The sequence below is a fragment of the Montipora capricornis genome, chromosome 12, assembly GCF_036669925.1.
Source record: "Montipora capricornis isolate CH-2021 chromosome 12, ASM3666992v2, whole genome shotgun sequence".
Lineage (NCBI taxonomy): Eukaryota > Metazoa > Cnidaria > Anthozoa > Scleractinia > Acroporidae > Montipora > Montipora capricornis.
The window spans coordinates 10,903,257-10,922,503 of NC_090894.1; the positions used below are offsets into that span (position 1 = coordinate 10,903,257).

The window sequence follows — 19,247 nt, forward strand, 5'->3', positions numbered from 1 at the left end:
CTCCACATTCCTAAGCCATTTAAGTTTCGGACTGGAAATTTGCCGGGCTACCAAGAAAGTCGACATTGCCAAACTCGCCCAAAGAACTCCTCAAAATAGGGTTTATTAAACTATAAAATAGAGAGTTTGTTATACCTGGAAGATGCATGGCTGAAATCACCACCGCGAAGGTGCTCTATAAAAGTGAAAATATGAAAATAATGAGCATTACACCTTGATCATACTTGATCTTGAAGATATATAGGGGACTACTGACGTGGCTCGGAGAAGCAGTTTATTTACAGTGACACGGCAGACAACGAGAATGCAGTTTTCATGTAAGAAGGTGTTATCAGAGGAAGTAATATTCAGGAAAAGCTCTGATACGAGCTCATGCAATCCGCTTAGTAGTAAGTCGCAAGGTTTATCCGTGACAAGATCACAGCTCGAGCCACGTGCCTGAGCAATTACCCATGACACTAAGCGTTTCTTTTTTTGTTTGCTTTTCTCAATGACTTGGCAACGAAACTGAAAATCTCATTTACTTTAAAGACTTGTAAGAAAACAAAGGGCACCACAGGAATTGGAATGCTAAAAGAAACACTTCAGGCTTTATCCAAATTCCAAAGCCTTCTAAGACAAAACAAGTACTACGCGTAAATATACTGCTTAATGAATTAGTCTGGATGTGAATTCTGTAAAAATTATTGTTTTAGTTACGTGCGATATGTTATACGGAACGCTAACAAATTAATTGTGTTTCGAACAAGTAGTTCCTGTAACCACTACTTTAATCAGCTTAGAGGGTACAAAGTCGTGTCCACAAATATAATGAGTTATTTTTTACATCGAAAAACTGCAAGCTACTATAATAACCGTTCCTCTATGATAACGGAAAATGTGACAAAAATAACCAGCAAGAATATTGGCCATGAGATACGAGTTTTGTAATCAAGCATAACCAGGTCGTGAGAAATTTAAAATTGTGTCTTCTCACAGTGGAATCGCCTGTTTAACTGCGAGTCTTTCAGTTTCATAGCGTCAGTAGACTAAGGGCGTTGACTGTTCTTAATCCAGAGTAAATAACGATCATAACAAATCTCTCAAGCCAGTGAAAAACCAGAAACAAGATTTTAAAACTCGCTTTACTTTTCGAAAAGAGGCTCACTTCCACCGATACTTATTCTTGCTAATAACCGAAAACAGCCTCGTGAACAAAAACGCCGTGAAATTTCAAGTTGAAGAAATCGTTTTCAAACTAGCAGTTTCAAAAGATCAAGGTACTGTTTTTCCCACGCGAAACTTCGACGCACCGGAGAGGAACGAGCAAAACATAGGACAGTCACGGTCTGATAGTTCGGGTGCAGCAACAAGTTACAACAGTGTAACAGAAAAGTCATATGCAAGATTGGTGGTCCAAACCTCTGGAGCCTTAATTGAATTTTTTTTTCTTTATCAGCTGTCAACATGAGCCAGGCTGAAATGGCTGTACAAAAATACGGGAAGAAAACAGACCATATGGAAGTAAAGATACACTTGAATTTCTTCGATTAAAGAGGCAATATAGGTCAAGGATTTAACTCGCGGAAACATTTTGGATAACATTAAAAAAAGAAACTGTTAAACCACAACAAAATACGGTTGACTTTGAACAGCCCGCAGAAACAGTTTCATTCACAGACGAAATTCGCCCACCGGAAGGAAAATCTTGACAATACACCAATCTTAATTTGCACTTCTAAAACATTTGCACGTCTTCCCTTATTATATTGGGAACTCCGTGCTCATATTCCAGGATGTTCACGAATTACACGATCTATTCACCAAAGGCTCAAAAAACGAAAGTTTCCGTCAAAGCATGTAAACCACTTTTCTAAACGGAAACGAAATAGGTGAATATCTTGTTGCATTTATTGATTTTCAGTGAAAGTGAAAGAAGTTTCGATCAAGATAGGTTTGCAACTGTAAACTAGGTATCGTAACATCAATACTGTGACAATTCACCCTGGAGGTATCTAAAACATTGAATCCTATTGAGTACATACGAAATGTTTCTTTAAATAGGGGTGGTCACAGAGGGCAAGAAAACGCTCTTTCAAATAAGTACACCCTTGTTATGCCAGTAAATACGACTAAAAATCGCATTTACACATTGATTTAGTGGCAGAGCCGGAACAGTTAAAGTCCAAAAGATTAGCATACGCAAGGGGGGCACAGAGCTTTAAATGCTGCGCATGAGATAGCCGCGTGTAACTGCCGCTTATCAATTAAATAATATCTAAAGATGAATTTTCGATGGAAACGTTCGGTCCTTAACAGGGAAGCAAAAAAAAAAAAAAATTGAAAGTTGAGCCCAGGGGTTTCTTAGGACTTGTTAAGAGGTGGAGGCAAACTCTTTCCTAAGTGAGTGTGTGATAACGTTTTTTCTAGTCAAAGCCCACGCAGGACCCTTGCTCACCACGGGGTTTCCACGGCGACTCAGTGGTCAGAGCAAGGCTGCTAGTTGCTTGATCATTTTCAGTTACGAATTATCGGTTATCATCTATTTCCAAAATCGTTCAGAGATCAATCAAGATAAGTGAAATCTTACCGGCCATGATGTCAACGGGCCCTGCAGCAAGCTAGTGGTTGGGATGACGAATGAACCGTTTCCCAAGAGTTCGGAGGACGCTTGTCCAAAGAAACAATGCTGGTTTGACTGGGGCTGGAGACAGACGGTGAAGAAAGTTCTGCAGGGTAAGACGCAGCTCCCTTGCGAATCAGAGTCGCCGATGCAACACCTGTTCTCGGCGTCTCTTTGGCCAGGGTTCTCATAGTCTAAGAACTGTACCTGGAACATTCCCCCACCCTTGCACTGAGGATGTAAAGAGAGGAACGAGATAAGAAAGGCTGTAGTTGTGGTAATCGTTTTAAGGCAAGCACTAAAACTTGGTATCATTTGCTCGAAGTTAGGTCTGACGCCTGCCGCTAGCTAGCCTTTTCAACCCCGACCGCAGTCCATTATATGCTTTCAAAGGTTATACTCAATTTCACCACTCATTCCTAGGGGCAGAGCTCAATTTTTAAAACATTGGATCTTTGCTGATACTGAAAACAATGATTCACAAGGAAATTACCACCATAAGGTGCTGATAAGGTTGCAATCTGTACCTAAGACCCGTTTCAAACGTCGAACTAACATGTGCCGAATCTAATGCAAATGAGAAAAATCTATTGTTTTCGCTCATTTGCATTAGACTCGGAACATGTAAAGTTCGACGTTTGAAACGGGCCTTACTCCATTGATGGTAGCAGTGGCTAAAATTGGGAACTGATTTAAGAGGGCCTAGTTCATTATTACATTGAAACTGCTAACAGTTTACACGAGGTAAAGACAGAATCAGGTCGCGTCAGTCGTCAAAGATTCGTTCCTTGGAGATCTCCCAGGTTGTTAGAACTTTAAAAGCGATATTCAATTATCGGAAAGCGACACTAAGTTCTGCTGGACTAGGTTCGGGCACGCTTACAGCGGGTTCATTAGAGATTGGCTGTTTTGAACAGCGATAAACATGGATTGACGAAAAAATGAAAATAACGTTGAATGATACTGACCATGTGACATGAACGAGAAGTTGAGCACTTCTTGTCCGAATCATTCGGATAGGGAAGCAAAATGTGCACTTTCGCGTTCCGCACAAGTTGCTATGAACGCTTCAAAGTAATTGAATTGCAAAAGAGCAATGAATCAAAACAAAATGTTAATAAAATCAGTTTTTTTTTCAAACCGCGCTCAATTAAAATAGAAAATGACAGAGGACATCAAGTCGGGAAATTTTATCTTTAAAGGAATGTTTTCTCGTTCCAAAAGTTTTATCGCGCTATCAACTTATAACTTAACCGATGATTGAGTTACGCGAGCCACCTCAGAAAAACAAAAACAGCAAGAAAAAGAAAACACAAACAGAAAGCTTTTACACTAAAAGGAATGTTTCCTGAATGAGCCAAGTGCCAGTGCCTGGCTTAGCTTTTTGCGTGCAGTATCAATCACCAGTCACTGATAAATCTCTTAGAGGGCAATAAGACGTTTTACTTTCCACCGTTAAAGTCAAGAGTCTTATAAGAAAAAAATATTTCAGAGCTAATAGATATCCGTTTCTCCGTCTCGGGTGACGAATGTTTATATGTGAATAAAATTTGCACCTCGATTACAGGAAATATGGCATACAAGCGAAATATCCGTCACAGAAAAACAAATTCCTTACGATCGAGGAGCGAACGCGCGCGTCTCCAGCAGCGCGTTTTTCTCTCTGTCATTCTTAGCTGAAGTACTTAAACGGATTTTCTCAGCGTGAAGTGTGTAAAGGATTTCTGAAAAACTATTTTGTGTACGAATTAAGAAAAGAGTGATAGTGAATTTTTGCTTGAGTTGAGTTCTATATATCAAAGACAGAAAAATTATCCATGCAATTATAAAAGCTAAGAAGTGCAAAGAATGTCCCACTAGATAAAAATATTATATTATTGCAGGGCACAAGTACATCTTGGGTTCAGTAAACTATTTATTTACTATGTTTTAATTTCCCTTTGAGGAAATAGTGCTAAACCGCGCAATTAGAGGACTCGGATCTCCCTAAGCTTCAGTCATTGTGAAGCCAATCGGAACGGCCGCTAGAAAGAGAAACACAACGCTTACCACAACTGACTGCGCGCAAACCACGTATATTTAGAAATTTACTTACCCGAGGCAGCGATGCAGCCAAAAGGACAAGCACAAGAAATCTGAAGTTTAGGCGCTGAATTCCTTTCACAACTGCGGCCACTGACTGCCGTGTGAAGTCTCTACAATGCATTAGTCTCGTGCCCTCCTCATTTAAAGAACAATCTTGACGGAGTGCGATAAAATCCACTCGAGCGGGTTCTGGGTTCGTTGTGTGTTGTTTTTTTCACGGCTCAGCCTGGAATAGCATGTAGAGAAATAAACGGTGTTAAATTCTGCTGAAGCATATACCACCTTCCTTAGCAAGGACTTGTCAGTTATTATCGTTAAACGACAAAGCGGAAGGCCGCAGTAGCGGCTTGAAAAAAACCGAGCTGGATCGTAAGTCACTTAAAGGATGTAACGCAATGCATACGTGTTCGGGTCCTTTTTCACGCCTCGTTGATTTGAAAGATACACAAACTGCTTATCACAGACAAACCCGGCGGTCTTTTGACAATATATCGTATCGACTCCGGGAATATCATGACCGGAATTCTTTTGCGGGTATTTCTGAACGATTTTCAAAGCTTTTTAAGGTCACTGAAGACAAAGGTTTCGTTCTGCAATGGAAAGATTGGTGACGGCAACGAAAGAAATTCAGCGGTATTGATATTTTACTCACAAAAGGCCCAAGCATTATGGTAGACTTGAGGACATGCAAAGGCTTGTCAGAGCAACGGTGCATGCCCAAAAGAGATGCCACAAATACATACACTAACCATAACATATTTTTTGTACCTTAGGTGAATGAAAGACTTCTGAAATGTAGCGTTCTCTGTTGTAACCAGCCTTTCTCAATGGTCAAAACAACTTGGTTAAATCATTGACGATCCTACGCAATTCAGGAAACGTAACAAAACGCAAAACAAAACAAAAACAGCCTGTTACTGAATCAAGTTGTTTAAGAATATTTTCAAAACGACGATCATCCGGAAATACCGTTTAATCTATCAGGATAGAAAGGGATCTAATTAAATTTGTCATCTTTTTGTATGACAGCGTTTCCTTTGCATCGAAAGCGTTAATGACCACTTCGGAAATAACACCACAGATTCAACCGTTCTTACAGTAGCAGTGTTACTTCTGAAAACCTGATAGATGTCCACAGAAATCCAACCACTTACCGAAATTCGACGGGAAAACGTGCACAGATCCTTTGCCTAATCACCGACAAATTAAGAAAAAACTAAGCGCCCCAAAATGGAAAAAGCCATTTCCACGTGTTTTTCATTTTAACAAGTACCCCTTCACTTTTCGTTGAGTTCGATAAAAATGGCTCATTTCCCAAATGGTGTAATTTAATGTGCAAGTGAATGACATTTAAGAGGGCGGGGGACTCCCCAGAAATTTTTGGACGAATAATTTTTGTCCGCTTGCCTCATTGACGTGGTTAGTAACAACATTTTCCCTTCGAGTCAACGAAGCAGAACGTTTCCACACAATCTATTTCTTACGTCAGCTTTCATGTGAAAATCAATGATAAAGATTCCCAATAAAACAATCTGCTGCCTTGAGTAGATTTCAATATTATACCGAGACTATTGTGTGAACCGACATCTTGATCTAGGAATGGCAAGGTTCCGAGTTCATCTAATAAAAGCAATGATGTCATGTGAAAACCAGGCACATTTTCCAACATTCGCGAGTCATTAAAAATCGCTGAATTGACAATTAACGTCGTCTTGAATACTGCAAATTAATTGTTGTGTTTGGCTGCGACAGGCAAGCCCAAACCTGATCCGTTTCGCTTATCTCTCGCGTATGGGCCTTACGGGCCGAAACCTAAATGCGCGACCACAGGAACAAGCGCCGACTTCAGAGTGTCATCGAGCTCGGAAAATAATTTTGTTCTCGACCTGCAATTATCTTTTGAACCACACAAATTTGTGCGTGCAGTGAGCCATGTCTAGCAACGGTTAGGTCAGCGCATGATAACAGAGGCTGGTAACCTGGACGTTTTAAGCCCGATATCTCCGATAAAACGGAGTGTTCAAAGGATTCCATAGCTACTCCTCCTCTCCACTTTGTGACCTAATCGAATTTTGCTGACCTACATCTTTTTCATGTTTTGTCAGCTGAATAATATGAAAGCTGCTCGTGCTAAGTTCAGCTGAGGACCACCCGCGCGCGGAACACAACTCTTAAAACGAACAAACGCCATAGCCTTTTTAAAAGAAACGGGAAAGCGTTTTTACCCATCGGAAATCCCTGGGCTCAGATGCACGAAAAGGTTGATCTTCACACAGAGGATGTGGGTTTTGACAACGCCGCAAAACCACGATAAGCAGATGTGATCAATAGGCTGTTTTGTATTAAGGCCGTGGATGACCTTTCGACCAGAGTTTTTCTAGCTTCCTGTTGAGGTGACCACAGCATCGAGGCTAAAAGTGGACGATGAGAATCCAAAACAAATATTTTCGCAATCAGAATAATCTTGTGGTGAGCTGATCAAACAGTTGGAAAATCCCTGAGCAAACAAAGCACCTCGTCTGTTGCCGATTTCAACCAACGCTAAGTTTTCAATCGCCTGTTGCGCGACAGTCGAGTCAGAAAATTTTCAAACAGCCAACGAGGAAAGAGACCACCCGGAATGGTGGTGTAATTGCTGGCCCACGTGCCAGTAAATAGACCCTTCTTCAGGGGAAAAGGGTGTTATGAAAAGCCTTTGTCGCTCCAGTGTTTTGCGTAGGGGAAACGCACAGTTTGCAAAAGAGCGGACAACTTTTGCCTTGTAAGTACAGGTCCTTTCCTAAACGCAGTGTTCGAACCTGACATCAAGTCAAGGCAAACAAATTTAGTTTTAATGAATGATTTTACTCAGTACGAATGTATGTCGATTTGAGCCAGGTGCAAGGAAAGGACTTAGGTAAGAAAGATAAGAGGAAATAAAACATGGGCGTACCAGGCTCCTGGCGTACCTTCATGATACCACCAGTCATTTGTTTACTGACGAGAGTTTCGTTACCATGGAAGCCGACGCAGGAAACGCCTCTCACCCTCCCGGCACTCCCTCATTTAGATGCTGCCAAGTGCCTGAAAGAAGAGCCTAAGTGGAGGTTAAATTCACCAAAGATCGATATGGAGGGGGCCAATGTCGAAAGCCGCGCCCAAATCCTCAGCTTCTCCTTCTTTCCCAACAAAATTCGCTTAACGCGATATTCATGCATTAGAAAAAAGGCTCAAAACTGATATCCCACTATGTTTGCAAAATATTGTCCGTCTGCTCGTAACACTTGAGTTTACAGATCTGTCACGAGGTAAGGAATTTCAGTATCTACTTTTTCAATGATATAAAACCTAACACCGCATATGTAGAATAAAAAAAAAACTTTAGCCATTCTTCAGCCACAAAAGAAAAAACATTTACACGTATACACGAATACTGAACTGATGTTTAGTTTCAGTATTATTATATTTTGAAAAATTAGGCATCTGTAAAAAAAAAGTCTCTAAGTTAATCACTTGTAATCGTACCAATGTTCTCAGTATGAAAGTTTTGTTTCGGGAAAAAAACGGGATCCCCATATAGTCGTAAAACGATAAGCAGATACCCTATTGATATAGCCAGTATAAAAAGAAACTCGAGTAAACAACTTGTTATTGCGAAAGTAACTGAGCTGCCGGCAGAAATTAAATCAATAAACAGGGAAAACAATAACAACAGCCTCATAGTCGACAAAGAGAAGTACAGAAAAAAAAATCCAGAATCTAGCTCGCTGATATGTAATTCAGTTCTGGTCCGGCTCTTTCCCGTTCGTTTTTTTTATTTGTGCACGTAAAAGAATGCTCTTTCAATATCCTGCCAAAACACTAGAGGATTCAACCCCTTTGAGTTTTTTCCTGACCTTGGTGACCATCTATCTACACACTATTGAGCATTAATAATGCAAGAGACCTGTGGTATTGTACATCGGCGAGAGACACCGATCACTACTATTAGCTCATAGACACATAAATAACACCATATTGGAGGGTGCCAATAGGATTAACTACTTCACATATATAAAACCTTTTTTCACTAGCCTTAGCCTGCCAACGCAGACGTATTCCGGCGGTCTCTCAAAAGAGAGAAACGAAAGCGAAACGACCGCCGGAAATACGTCTACGTTCGCAAGCTACTAGCCTAAGCGTATAAAAAACAAAATATTAGCTGACGTATGATTTAGAGCATACATGGAACAAAAACCACCGTTGAACGTCTAAAAATGACGCAAGGATACAAAGGTTTTTCTAAGAATTAAATGAAAATAGTCGGAGAGTATTTTTTCCCTAGTCACCTCCTCACTTCGTCTAGTCCAGAACGAAACATCCTGCGGAACTCAGAATTACGCCAATTAAAACTAAACAACTTTTAAGCTGTTTACTCACTTTTTAGCATTTCTAAGCTAGTAGGTACCGACATAGCTATCGGTACTTCATTTGTTGAGCTTATCACACAACCTTCAAAAATCTAAAAAAAAAAACCCCTCGCAGCAGGCGAGAAGGTTTTGAAAGAAAACATAAATTATTGAGGTTTCAGTTTTAAAATACGAAGATTTCTTTGACACCACAATATATATCAAAGGCGTGGGCTTCAAGTAGTAACTGTAGTGATAACAACAGATGAAGTATTTTGATTGCCCCAAATGGAGGTTGGAAGCCGCCCCCAAATCAATATGACCTCTCGAGAAAATCTCCTAAAAATCTACAAAGGTAGTTATCCACATGGATAATCTTTGTGATTTCTTAGTAATCCGAGGTCAACTGAACCAACAAGGACATCTTATTAGTAGCTGCAGGAGATAGATGAGTCAATTACAAAGCAGCGGTCACATACCTTCACATTTCTTGTTGGACATTAAGGTCGCGTGGGAGATTTCAACTCTATGCAATTACAACTAATAGCATAACTACCGGACATCAATCTTGCTTAGCGGGTGCTGCTAATTCTCAGCGGAACAAAACAAAAAACACTGGGCCATTTAAAAGGTCCAAAGGAGACTTGACCGCCAAGTACATTTCATCTTGCGCCGTGTCATATAGAGGGCGAGCTGAAACCAACTGAAAAGGTTGATGCTTCCGAAACGAGTTTGCTCTCAATGTTAGAAAATCGCAGAAGTTTGAAGGACCACACGGGCACACAACATTTACAAGTCGCGGATAAGCGTCGGTGTTTGCAGCCCGTCCTTGTAACCAAACAACTGTATTTAATCAACAAGGTGGTTTCCTCTTGCATCCAATTATGCACAATTCACGAGATTATTCGATATTCCTTGATCGTTATCTCAGCACATATCAAACAAAAATGTTGGTCCGGGATTAGTGATCATTAATTTTGACGATAAACAGACTTTTCGGCCTCGCCAAACACCCGCAAATGACGTGAATCCATACCAGATATGGTATCAGTTAGAATGGCAAGCAGGGTGGTCCAAAACTACCATGCCCATGTAAGATAAATACCTAAACCAAATCGATGATTTGTCTCACCGTAACATTGCCTCGATTAGCCACAGTTGTGAAATTATAAAAGTAATCCAACGAATATTTAATGTAATCTTCATCCGAAGTTGTTAGTTTTCAAGGGTGGATTACAACTTTGAGAGGCTTAGAGTCACGTGATTTATAGAAAATCACGTGCTTCCGCGAAAGTCGCCAATGAAGGTGCACTAGCAACGTTATTGTTTCAAATGAATAATTTACGCAAAGAATTCAGATCTAAAGGAAATTTCTGATTTAGCATTTCCTCTGTCTTCTCGGAAATATAATAATTATATTATTAATATCTATCATCAGAGGTTCTAAGTAGAGCTTGGATTTTTTTACCGTAATTAGGCAATAATTTCGAGTAAGAAGGACAAAAAGCAGTTATCTTTCTTTTAAAATAGCAGAAGGTTAATTACATGCAGTAAATTGATTCAAAACGTTATCAAATATTAATGTACTAAGGACTAAGTAAACAATAACAATTTGGTAATTGTCTTCACACATGCTTTAGCCTGTATTTTTAGCGCTGTTTTGTGTCAATTCGTTTACACAAATGAGGAAACTTCGTAATGAATTGCCGGGTCATAACATCATGCTTTAATTTGAAAATGAGCTTACGAACACTGAAAAATTCAAAACAGATTTTGATAGGCAAAAATGCTTGAACATGAAAATCAAGGGACAACCAAGGCACGATAAAGGATATGGCTTTACTGTCTTTATGTTTGAAATGTCAAGTCTTGCATGAAATTTAGCTCAAACAAATACAGGAAATCTTGACTTACTCTGTGACCAAATTGTAGATCACATGCCATGCATTGCCGAAAACAACATCATGTCTGAATCGCCGGCGATCGATGAGCAAGCAACAAGGGTTGTTTCTGTATTCTGATCACCTTCCCTTGCAGTTGTTTTAAACATGTTTTATATTTACTCCGAGTAAACGTAGCTTTAGATAGAAATCGATGAGCCTCACCTAGAATTTGATTGCAAGTTTGGTTGCTGTCTTTGAGAAAACCGAAAAGAGAAAATTTTCATCACTAGAAAAACAGGTTAGATTCTCAGGCGTTCGAAAACATCAACTACTGAAATAAGATATTCACCAGATCCGCGAGAGTAAAGTCGGATAAAGTCCCACAAAACGTTGTTATCGGATACAAAATACTGTAAGCGTCACTAATCTTTACGTAATCTTCTCTTCATCTGTTAATTTGCAATGACTTAAACACAATGAACGAAAGACAAAACCCCATCATGTTACATACCTTAAAACGAGTGAAAACACAAGCCCATCAACTTACTAATCTCCTTCTTTTCAAGTTTCAACCCAAGGTTAATCAACATTTCGTTCACGCCCATGAGCGTAAACTAAGATTTCAGCCACATTGTGGGAAAATGCATTTTCAAAGAAATTAGCTGACAATAGCACCTCCATAAACAAATTCTCAGCTTCGTGCTCAAGAATTCCCGCCACATGTCGTGCAACCGCGGATGTTTCCCGCCAAAATATGACGCAGGGTACGCTTTTACAGAATTGCTTTCATGTTTTTCTTGAAAAAAAGTAAGAAACGACTTTTTCCAGCCTTAAAACTTTCATAGCCCTTCTTGGACGCGACCAAGGACAAAAGCTACAATGAGAGACCGAGGACATTAAATTTTCACTGCATTTTAAGGTAATTTCATTATATTTTATCACAATCTCTCGGGAAACCGCAGCGGACAAATTGATTTTAAAAGTGCATTTTAACACATTAAATTCCTTTCGTCCTTCCGTTTCTCAGTTAATCTGTCAAATGTAATGCATTGATTGCACCCTCAAGATAACACGAGTCTACAACGACGACTTCATCTCGTTATTTTGCCACAAAATCGAGGAAAAAATCGGAAACCTTGATGAACGAGCGGAGTAGAGAGAACAGAGAGAACCACTTTTAGGTCACTTTGCTTTCTTTAATACCAGCTCAAGAAAACTAATAACTTCAGCATTAAGTAAAAGTTCCGTTTTCTCTAATTGCATCTTTCAGAGGCTAAGCGACAGTATATATTTTCTTTTTCTGAAACTAAAAGTAGCCTTCAGTTTTTGAGCGTGCACGGTACTTTTTTTAAAAGCACTTCGTCCAACAAACATATTACATGTCAACAAATAAGGGCGCTTTCCTTTTGTCAGAACTGGCCGGACAGACCCGTCAGTTTGCAAAGAAAATCCAACAATTTCAAGGAACACTTGCATGATAACCCTCGTCTTCTTCCGGAGGAGTGTATATCATCCTCGAAGAGTGTTAATTTGAAGGCGTTTTACAGTTAAACCTTCCAAATGCCTGGTCTGGCCGGTCAGTTCTGTCAAAAGGATAGCGCCCTTAAGTGTAAGGTATAAGGCGCCATTTATTTACTTAACCTGCAACAAATGCAAATTGTTTGATCTCCTTTTCCTCTATGTTATCTAGCGTTTGAATTAACTTCTCCGAGTTAGTTAAACCTTTTTGTAGCAACACGCAAAACGAAAACGCAGCCTAAATGTAAGTACAACGCGTTTGTCAATCAAAAAATGTGTGAAGGAAAATAACATTAAGGAGAGTTACAACAAACATTAATTAAAAACAACAAATTAGTTCTGAAAATTTGCGGAAGCAAATGTAGAGGATTTTTTCTACAGTGGCCTTTGCCATTAAAATGACCGATTTTGCAGAAAACAAGAAATGCTTTGTCCGGCAAAAGCGGCCGGCTCCGTACAAAATTACTGCATTGTCTCAGTCCAGCTCCTAAACTGCACTGAAAAGATTTCACATTTCTACGTCAAGCTAAATATCCTCCTTTTCAAATAAAGCCGCCAACTGCAAGAATCTATAAGACTCAAGAATTTGCAGGACCAACTAGTCCTTGCATTAGCATGAATATCCTATATTGTATTACCATGGGCAACAAGATTTAAGTGACTTTACTACCTCATTACGAAAACAAAGAAAATTTTCTCTCTTACTTCAATGTTTCCATAGAGAAATTCAAAGGTTGCCCACGAACATTCACCGAAAAATTACACATTACCGCTTTCCGTGGTTCTATTCCTTAGTAACGGAGGCAATATTTCGTTCTATTTTGCCAAAATGATGATTTAGTTTATTTAAGCCCAACCTATCTTTGTGATTCAAAAAATTTAATCTCCCAAGTAGCCAGCTTTTTAAACTTCAGCTCATACAAACCCCCATTACAGTTTCATATAATGGCTTGTAAAACAAAAATCTTTCATTGCGGCCTCGTTTCTTTCTCAGTTAGCGTACTTAACACACAATCACCACCACTTAATAAAGCACTATTTTTTACATCGTAACGATGAAATCGAAGAGCGAAACAAATTCTCATGTACCACATTGCCAAGAAAATGAAACTTTGATGTTAATTGACCCCACTAATAATACTAATACTAATACTACTACTAAAACTACTACTACTACTACTAAAACTACTACTACTAACAATAATAACAATAATAATAATAATAATTAATAAACATGTGAAAGTGAAATATTAATACTGCTTGCAGTGTTCAAAAATTATTGGCAATTTTGTCTTATATTCCTGGGTCCCTTACTTCTGCTTTTTAAGTGTGCTTGCTCTTCCTTTATGTGTAACATACGCGTTTTATCGGAATATACGAGAAACCAGTTTTCGGTTTTGGGGACAGAAGTGTTGAAACAGTAATGACAAGCAAATTAATTCATATTATTTCCCTTAAAATAACAACGAAGAACTAAATTTCTGGTAAAGCTACGATATTCATTTAGCTGAAACTATTTTCTCCTTCGAATATTAAGTTGGCTGCAGCAATCTGCCATAGCGCCATCTGATTGAGCAATCATAGTTAAAATTCAGTGACCAATAAATACATTTCGTCTACTTCTAAAGAACAAATTAAGTATTGTTGATTCAAAGCGAGCACTGCTGACAGTTTGTGCTAAATCACAAACGATTTAAAACAAAAATTATCTTCTTTTCCTTATAAAAATACTTTGTAACGATGTTTGAGGTGTTCAATTGCTGAAAACTCATCGTTTACCTCGATTCCCGGGATAATTCAATCGGCTCATGCGTCTTAAAAAGGTGACAATATCGGGGAATAGCTCGTTTCGTCTTTTAGCTTGCCAGTACCGGCGCACCAAAGATGTCATTGACACTATCCGAGTTAAGGCGACGCATTCACTGGCGCTGTAACCGTGGCAATCCGTTTCCAAGGTGTCTCTTGCCATTATGGCTTTTTATATTCTAGTGTGTGCTGTGTTTTAAATACTACCATTTACAAATGACTAAAACAAAAAGAAATTTTTCGGATCGATATTGAAAATTCAGTGTTTGTAAAAGAAGAGTAATCGGAATTAGTATGCGAGAAATCTAATTCGCAGTCACCAAAATAGAAGCTGCGGGTTATTCCAAACACTAACTTGACAAACTACACGACGGTAAAGTACATTAGTCACAGAAACACATTTGCCAGTGAGCCGATAATTAAAACTGTTGCGCGTGAATCGCAGTCGTCGGTGTTTTTTCTGTCAGTAATTTGGAAGTTACATTGTTCTCTCGACTATCGTGTGGAAAACACTCCTGTACTAGTCATAGCCTTTTTTTCATTGAAGATTTTTCCTGGTAAATTAAACTTCGAGGGAGGGAGGTCCCCTGCTTACCCGAATCCACGGCACCTGCTAAGCTCGAGCCTCGTTTCATCCAAAGTGCCAAATACCCCATGATTATATGGTATAAGTAGCAGGTCGATTAGCACGCTCCACTAAGACATCAGCCAGGGCCGCTTGTCAAGACTTTCTTTCTACTACTGAAGAAAGCATCAACCCGTTAACTGATTTATCGCGACAAAAATCGTTCCGAAAACGATTTCAGTGAACAATTTTCTACGACCTTTTTTCAGTGCAGCCACAAATGAAACAAAACTTACAGTGTCTCAGCGCGTCGAAAAGATTTGCAGAGCTTAAAGCTCTAGAACCATCTAAGAAAGTTTAAGAGGTGATGCGAACATTATAAATATTGCAGAATTCTTCACAGCTTTGTCTTTTCGCAAACGATGACAACGAATAACTGTTTCATTTCTATAGTTCTCAGAATTAAGTTCCCTTCTCTCAAGTTCTGTACTTTCATTTAGGTTTTCTTCGAAACGTTACAGTAAACACGCGCCAAGAATGTGCATTTAAATGCAGGCATCCTTTACCACGTTGTTATTCATTTTTTTCTCCGGAACCAGCTGTTATGCTAATTTTTTGCGATAGAAGACGGAAATTCTGGAAAGGTTCCCTCCGGCCGAGTATTGTTCATTTTAGAACCCAGATTTAGTAACAATGAATTTACTTTGCAGGCAACGGTAACATGATTCAGTGGCTTAATTGGCACAACGGCTTGCCGAGCAGAACTCTCAAGAAGTTGAATAAAGAGTCATACAAGTGATCAAGGCTCTAAACGAGGAAATTTGTTTTCTACGTTTAAAACAAAGCGGTTGTTTATTTGCATATGCTCTCCACATTGTCGCCGACAGAAAAATTGCTACTATACACTGTACTATATTGGCTCTTACATAGATAGTAATGGGTACCCTAAATGTTCAAAAAGTATATCAGATTTTAACAGGCCTATTGAGGATTTCTGAACCACTAAAAGTCGCTCTTGTTTCAAGTTCAATCAATTGTCAACGACTGTATTCCTTTCAACAACCAGTTCAATATTTGTAGGTGGAACACGTAAATTACAACACCAAGGTAAAATGTTGTGTTTGAAAAAATGAATATCCTATCGAGTTTAGTGAAACGAACTTTGGTTTAACTCGACAAGCGAATATCATCGATAAAAATAAAGACAATATTAAAAAGTGATGGATATTGACCGATTCAAAATTATCACTTCCAACACGTGTGCCAATCCAAGCGAAGAAATTGGCGCCAGATCGGACCGGCAAGAAAATTTCACATAAGAATTCTGTCAGGATAAGTTCTTCCAAAAAGTTACATTCAAGTTCCGAACGTCAATGTGTTCAGGTTTTTTTTTTCTAGTTTCGTTGGTGTTTTTATGCTGAGAAAAAACGAGGACAAATAAGACGGATATGGAACCAGCTGTTTTGGTGATACAGGGATACCATATGAGAAAAACTTCATACTACATTTTGCTTGCATCTTCAAAAATACTGCTCTGTGGGCGAACTAAACTGGCCCAGCATAATGCAAACATCTTGCAAATTTAACTAAGCTTTACTGTCAAACGAATGCAGCTTACACGAGACAAGAAATCGTGTACAGTGCAACCAGGCTCCTTCACAGAAAATAAATCAAACCTGCACTTACTTGAAATACGAAGTCCACATGGTGCTACGTGCTCTCGTAAAAGTGCGCAAATGTACTCAAATCGTCGCTTCCTACTTTAGCTACGTCATCATGGAAATTTTTATTAGGAAGGAAATTCCCAGGAATAAGAATTGGCTACAATATTCATCACTCAGTTATGTAATTAAATGACACACTGTTCTAAACTGTTGTATAGTAGCTGACTGATTGGTCACATGTATCGCGGGCGTGTAACGTTAAAGATAAATATATTTTGGAGAGCGGCACGAAAAGATAATCAAACATGGCATTTTCCTTGGTTTATTGGGTTTTTGTTATGGCTGCTATGGTTTGGCGGCTTAATTAACGAGGGTGACAAGAAGGAGATGAATTTTCTGTCAGAGCGTTGTAATTTATGAACAACAGCTACGTTAGAAACACGTTAGGTGACTTAAATCGCCACGCTCTAAATTGTGAACAAATAATTCTCTGTTGATTCACACCAGTTTGTGGTTTTGTGAGATTGACTACATAGCCCGCGACGAAAACTGATTTCTTTGCGGGGTTTAGACTTGACCAAATCGTGCAGAGAAATTGCGCGGTTGGTTTTCGTCATAATACGTTCAAAAATTGAGTAATGTGGAAAACACTTATGCGGCCAAAAAGAGATTTTCGGTATGACCAAAAACAAAAATATGTACAGAGATGACAAAACCTGAGGGAGAGTACACCGAAGTTTGCAACATTTTCATGTTACCTTTTTGAATTGACTCTTGCGACCGTAAATAACAATACCTAAGGTAGATAAAGTAACAACTAGACATAACATCTGATTCAGTGTAATTTCATTTTTGACTTGTGTTTCAGTTTCCAAATCTTCATTAATTAATAACGATAAATTGAAGAGATTTATTATTGATTTTACAGAACTCGTACGATGTTCATTCAGTTCGCCAGGAATAAACAACGTGCCTATCAATTACTTGTATAGAAACAGGATGTGAGTGTGTATCCACACAAAAAAATCCAAATTTGTGTTCTTTTCAATAATCAGACCTATGATAACTCAAATGGAACGTGTACTTGAAAAAAATAATGAAAAGAGAATTACATTGGCTATTTTGCTTTGTCTCGAGAACAAATAGATTTTTTATGCCCTTTGAAACTGGAAAAGAAATAAAAAAGCTTTTAGACCACTCAGTAATCCCTCAATGTAGCAGGAACAATTGAAATCTCGGATTTAAAAACTTGTTGACAGGCTTCAACACCCTAAAATCCAGATACCCGGCAACATGGTATCTGAGGTAGTATCATAGTACTGAATCCGGCAGTGACAACGAAGGTCGGTTGGCTTTACCCTAGCACCAGGGTAACCCTATCTGCCTTGTAAACACAAAACAAAAAATGTGTGAGTGCTAGGGCAACCCTCCTGTTGGGGTAACCCTCCTTCCTTGTAAACAGGGCCTAAATCTTAAATTTGTAAAACATCGGCATCAGAAGATGAGAATATCAACCTGAAAGCTCACTCTACTCAAAAATGGGTTTTTGGAAACAAGAATTCTTTTTCACACCAACACCTTCATTTGTTTTTCAGAAGCAGAGGTTTCAGCTTGTTCACGGGAATCCTGCAAGGATTGTCATCAGAGCCTCTGTTCCTTCCTCTGTGCACAAGCAAGAAACATCAGAAGTTTGTAATTTGCTTACGTAAAAGTGGACGACAGAAAAAAAGACAACTGACGGCTCCAAATTCTAGACCTCGTGCCTTAGCCGTAGGCTGACAGCCTGCAACAAAGTTTTTGAGACACATCCTGCAACCCTCTCCCCTCGCAATGTTGCCTCATAGTAAGAGCTAAGAAAATTACGGCAAGCCAACATTGCGAGGGGAAGGGGACCGGCAAAAGTGGCAAATTATTGTAATTGTGAGTCTGTAGTACGATGTTTCAACTAGCGCTTAAGATGGGGAAAGTTCCGGCCGAGACAAGTGCATCAAAGAATGCTGCAATAATTATGATTTGGTAAATACACCAGGCTATGCTGTGAAGGTATTGATACAGCGAGAATCCAGAAAATATGGCCACCCTTAGGTAATTCAAAGTACTTCCTGCGTGTATTTAATCTTTACAGAAGCTGAAGATATCTTCCTGGGATGTGATTAATACTGTGACCACAAAAAAATGTGCAGCAATCCAGAGTGGTCACATTTACTTTGTGTGAAAATTTAGAATGTAAATGAAATCACAGTTACGAAGAGATCGTGACCATAGAATGTCCCTCCCCTCCGTCAAAACCCCGCCCTCTCGGTCAAAACCTTCCAGTTAAATAAGATAGTGAATATATAACTACGAATTCTGAAAGTTAGAGAACACTGCGTGCATCTAATTGCTTTTGCAAAGCTGTTTTTTATGTCTTTTATTTATCTCGAAAAAATAAGACAGAGAGCTTGCGGGCGCAATTAAAAAGCAGGTGAGAAGTCTATTTCAGACAAAAACACAAACACAGCGTGACCTTAAACACAATCATAAAGTGAAATTAAAATACTTCAACCATAAAATTTGCCGCAAATGAATGGTATATTAAAAAAGATATGTATAGAAATCAAATCACAAGCATCGTGCTTCACATTACAGACCGTGAGAAAATGCTGCTATTCCACGTGGCATACAGAATGAGGAACATGGAAAAATACGAACGCAGAGACCCGCAAACGCTGATGAATTTGTGTTTGTACTGCGCAATTTCTACGGTTCTCGTTTCAA

The 19,247-nt window shown here is 39.0% G+C and overlaps 1 protein-coding gene and 1 long non-coding RNA gene across 12 annotated transcripts in view; one reads left to right on the forward strand and one right to left on the reverse strand.

The window, feature by feature from the left end:
• The window catches only part of LOC138026190 (delta-like protein 1), a 49,586-nt gene that overhangs the window by 20,277 nt on the left and 10,062 nt on the right, over nt 1–19,247 (reverse strand). For 3 of the 11 annotated variants that reach the window (XM_068873418.1, XM_068873419.1, XM_068873421.1), the window contains exons 2-4: nt 4,698–4,913; nt 2,570–2,833; nt 136–175 (exon numbers count right to left, since the gene is read on the reverse strand). In XM_068873418.1, the coding sequence (XP_068729519.1) occupies nt 136–175; nt 2,570–2,833; nt 4,698–4,808 (415 nt within the window). In that variant the 5' untranslated portion in view covers nt 4,809–4,913. Of the gene's footprint in view, nt 1–135; nt 176–2,569; nt 2,834–3,570; nt 3,710–4,697; nt 4,914–5,090; nt 5,212–5,455; nt 5,550–5,841; nt 6,724–6,912; nt 7,039–9,002; nt 9,062–9,533; nt 10,945–16,512; nt 16,649–19,247 lie in introns of those variants that run through there. The other 8 variants (XM_068873416.1, XM_068873417.1, XM_068873414.1 and 5 more) reach the window with 8 other exon arrangements.
• Nucleotides 2,283–6,867, forward strand: LOC138026192 (uncharacterized). The gene is made up of 3 exons (XR_011127234.1): nt 2,283–2,382; nt 2,542–2,715; nt 6,793–6,867. It is a non-coding gene; the product is annotated as an uncharacterized lncRNA (long non-coding RNA).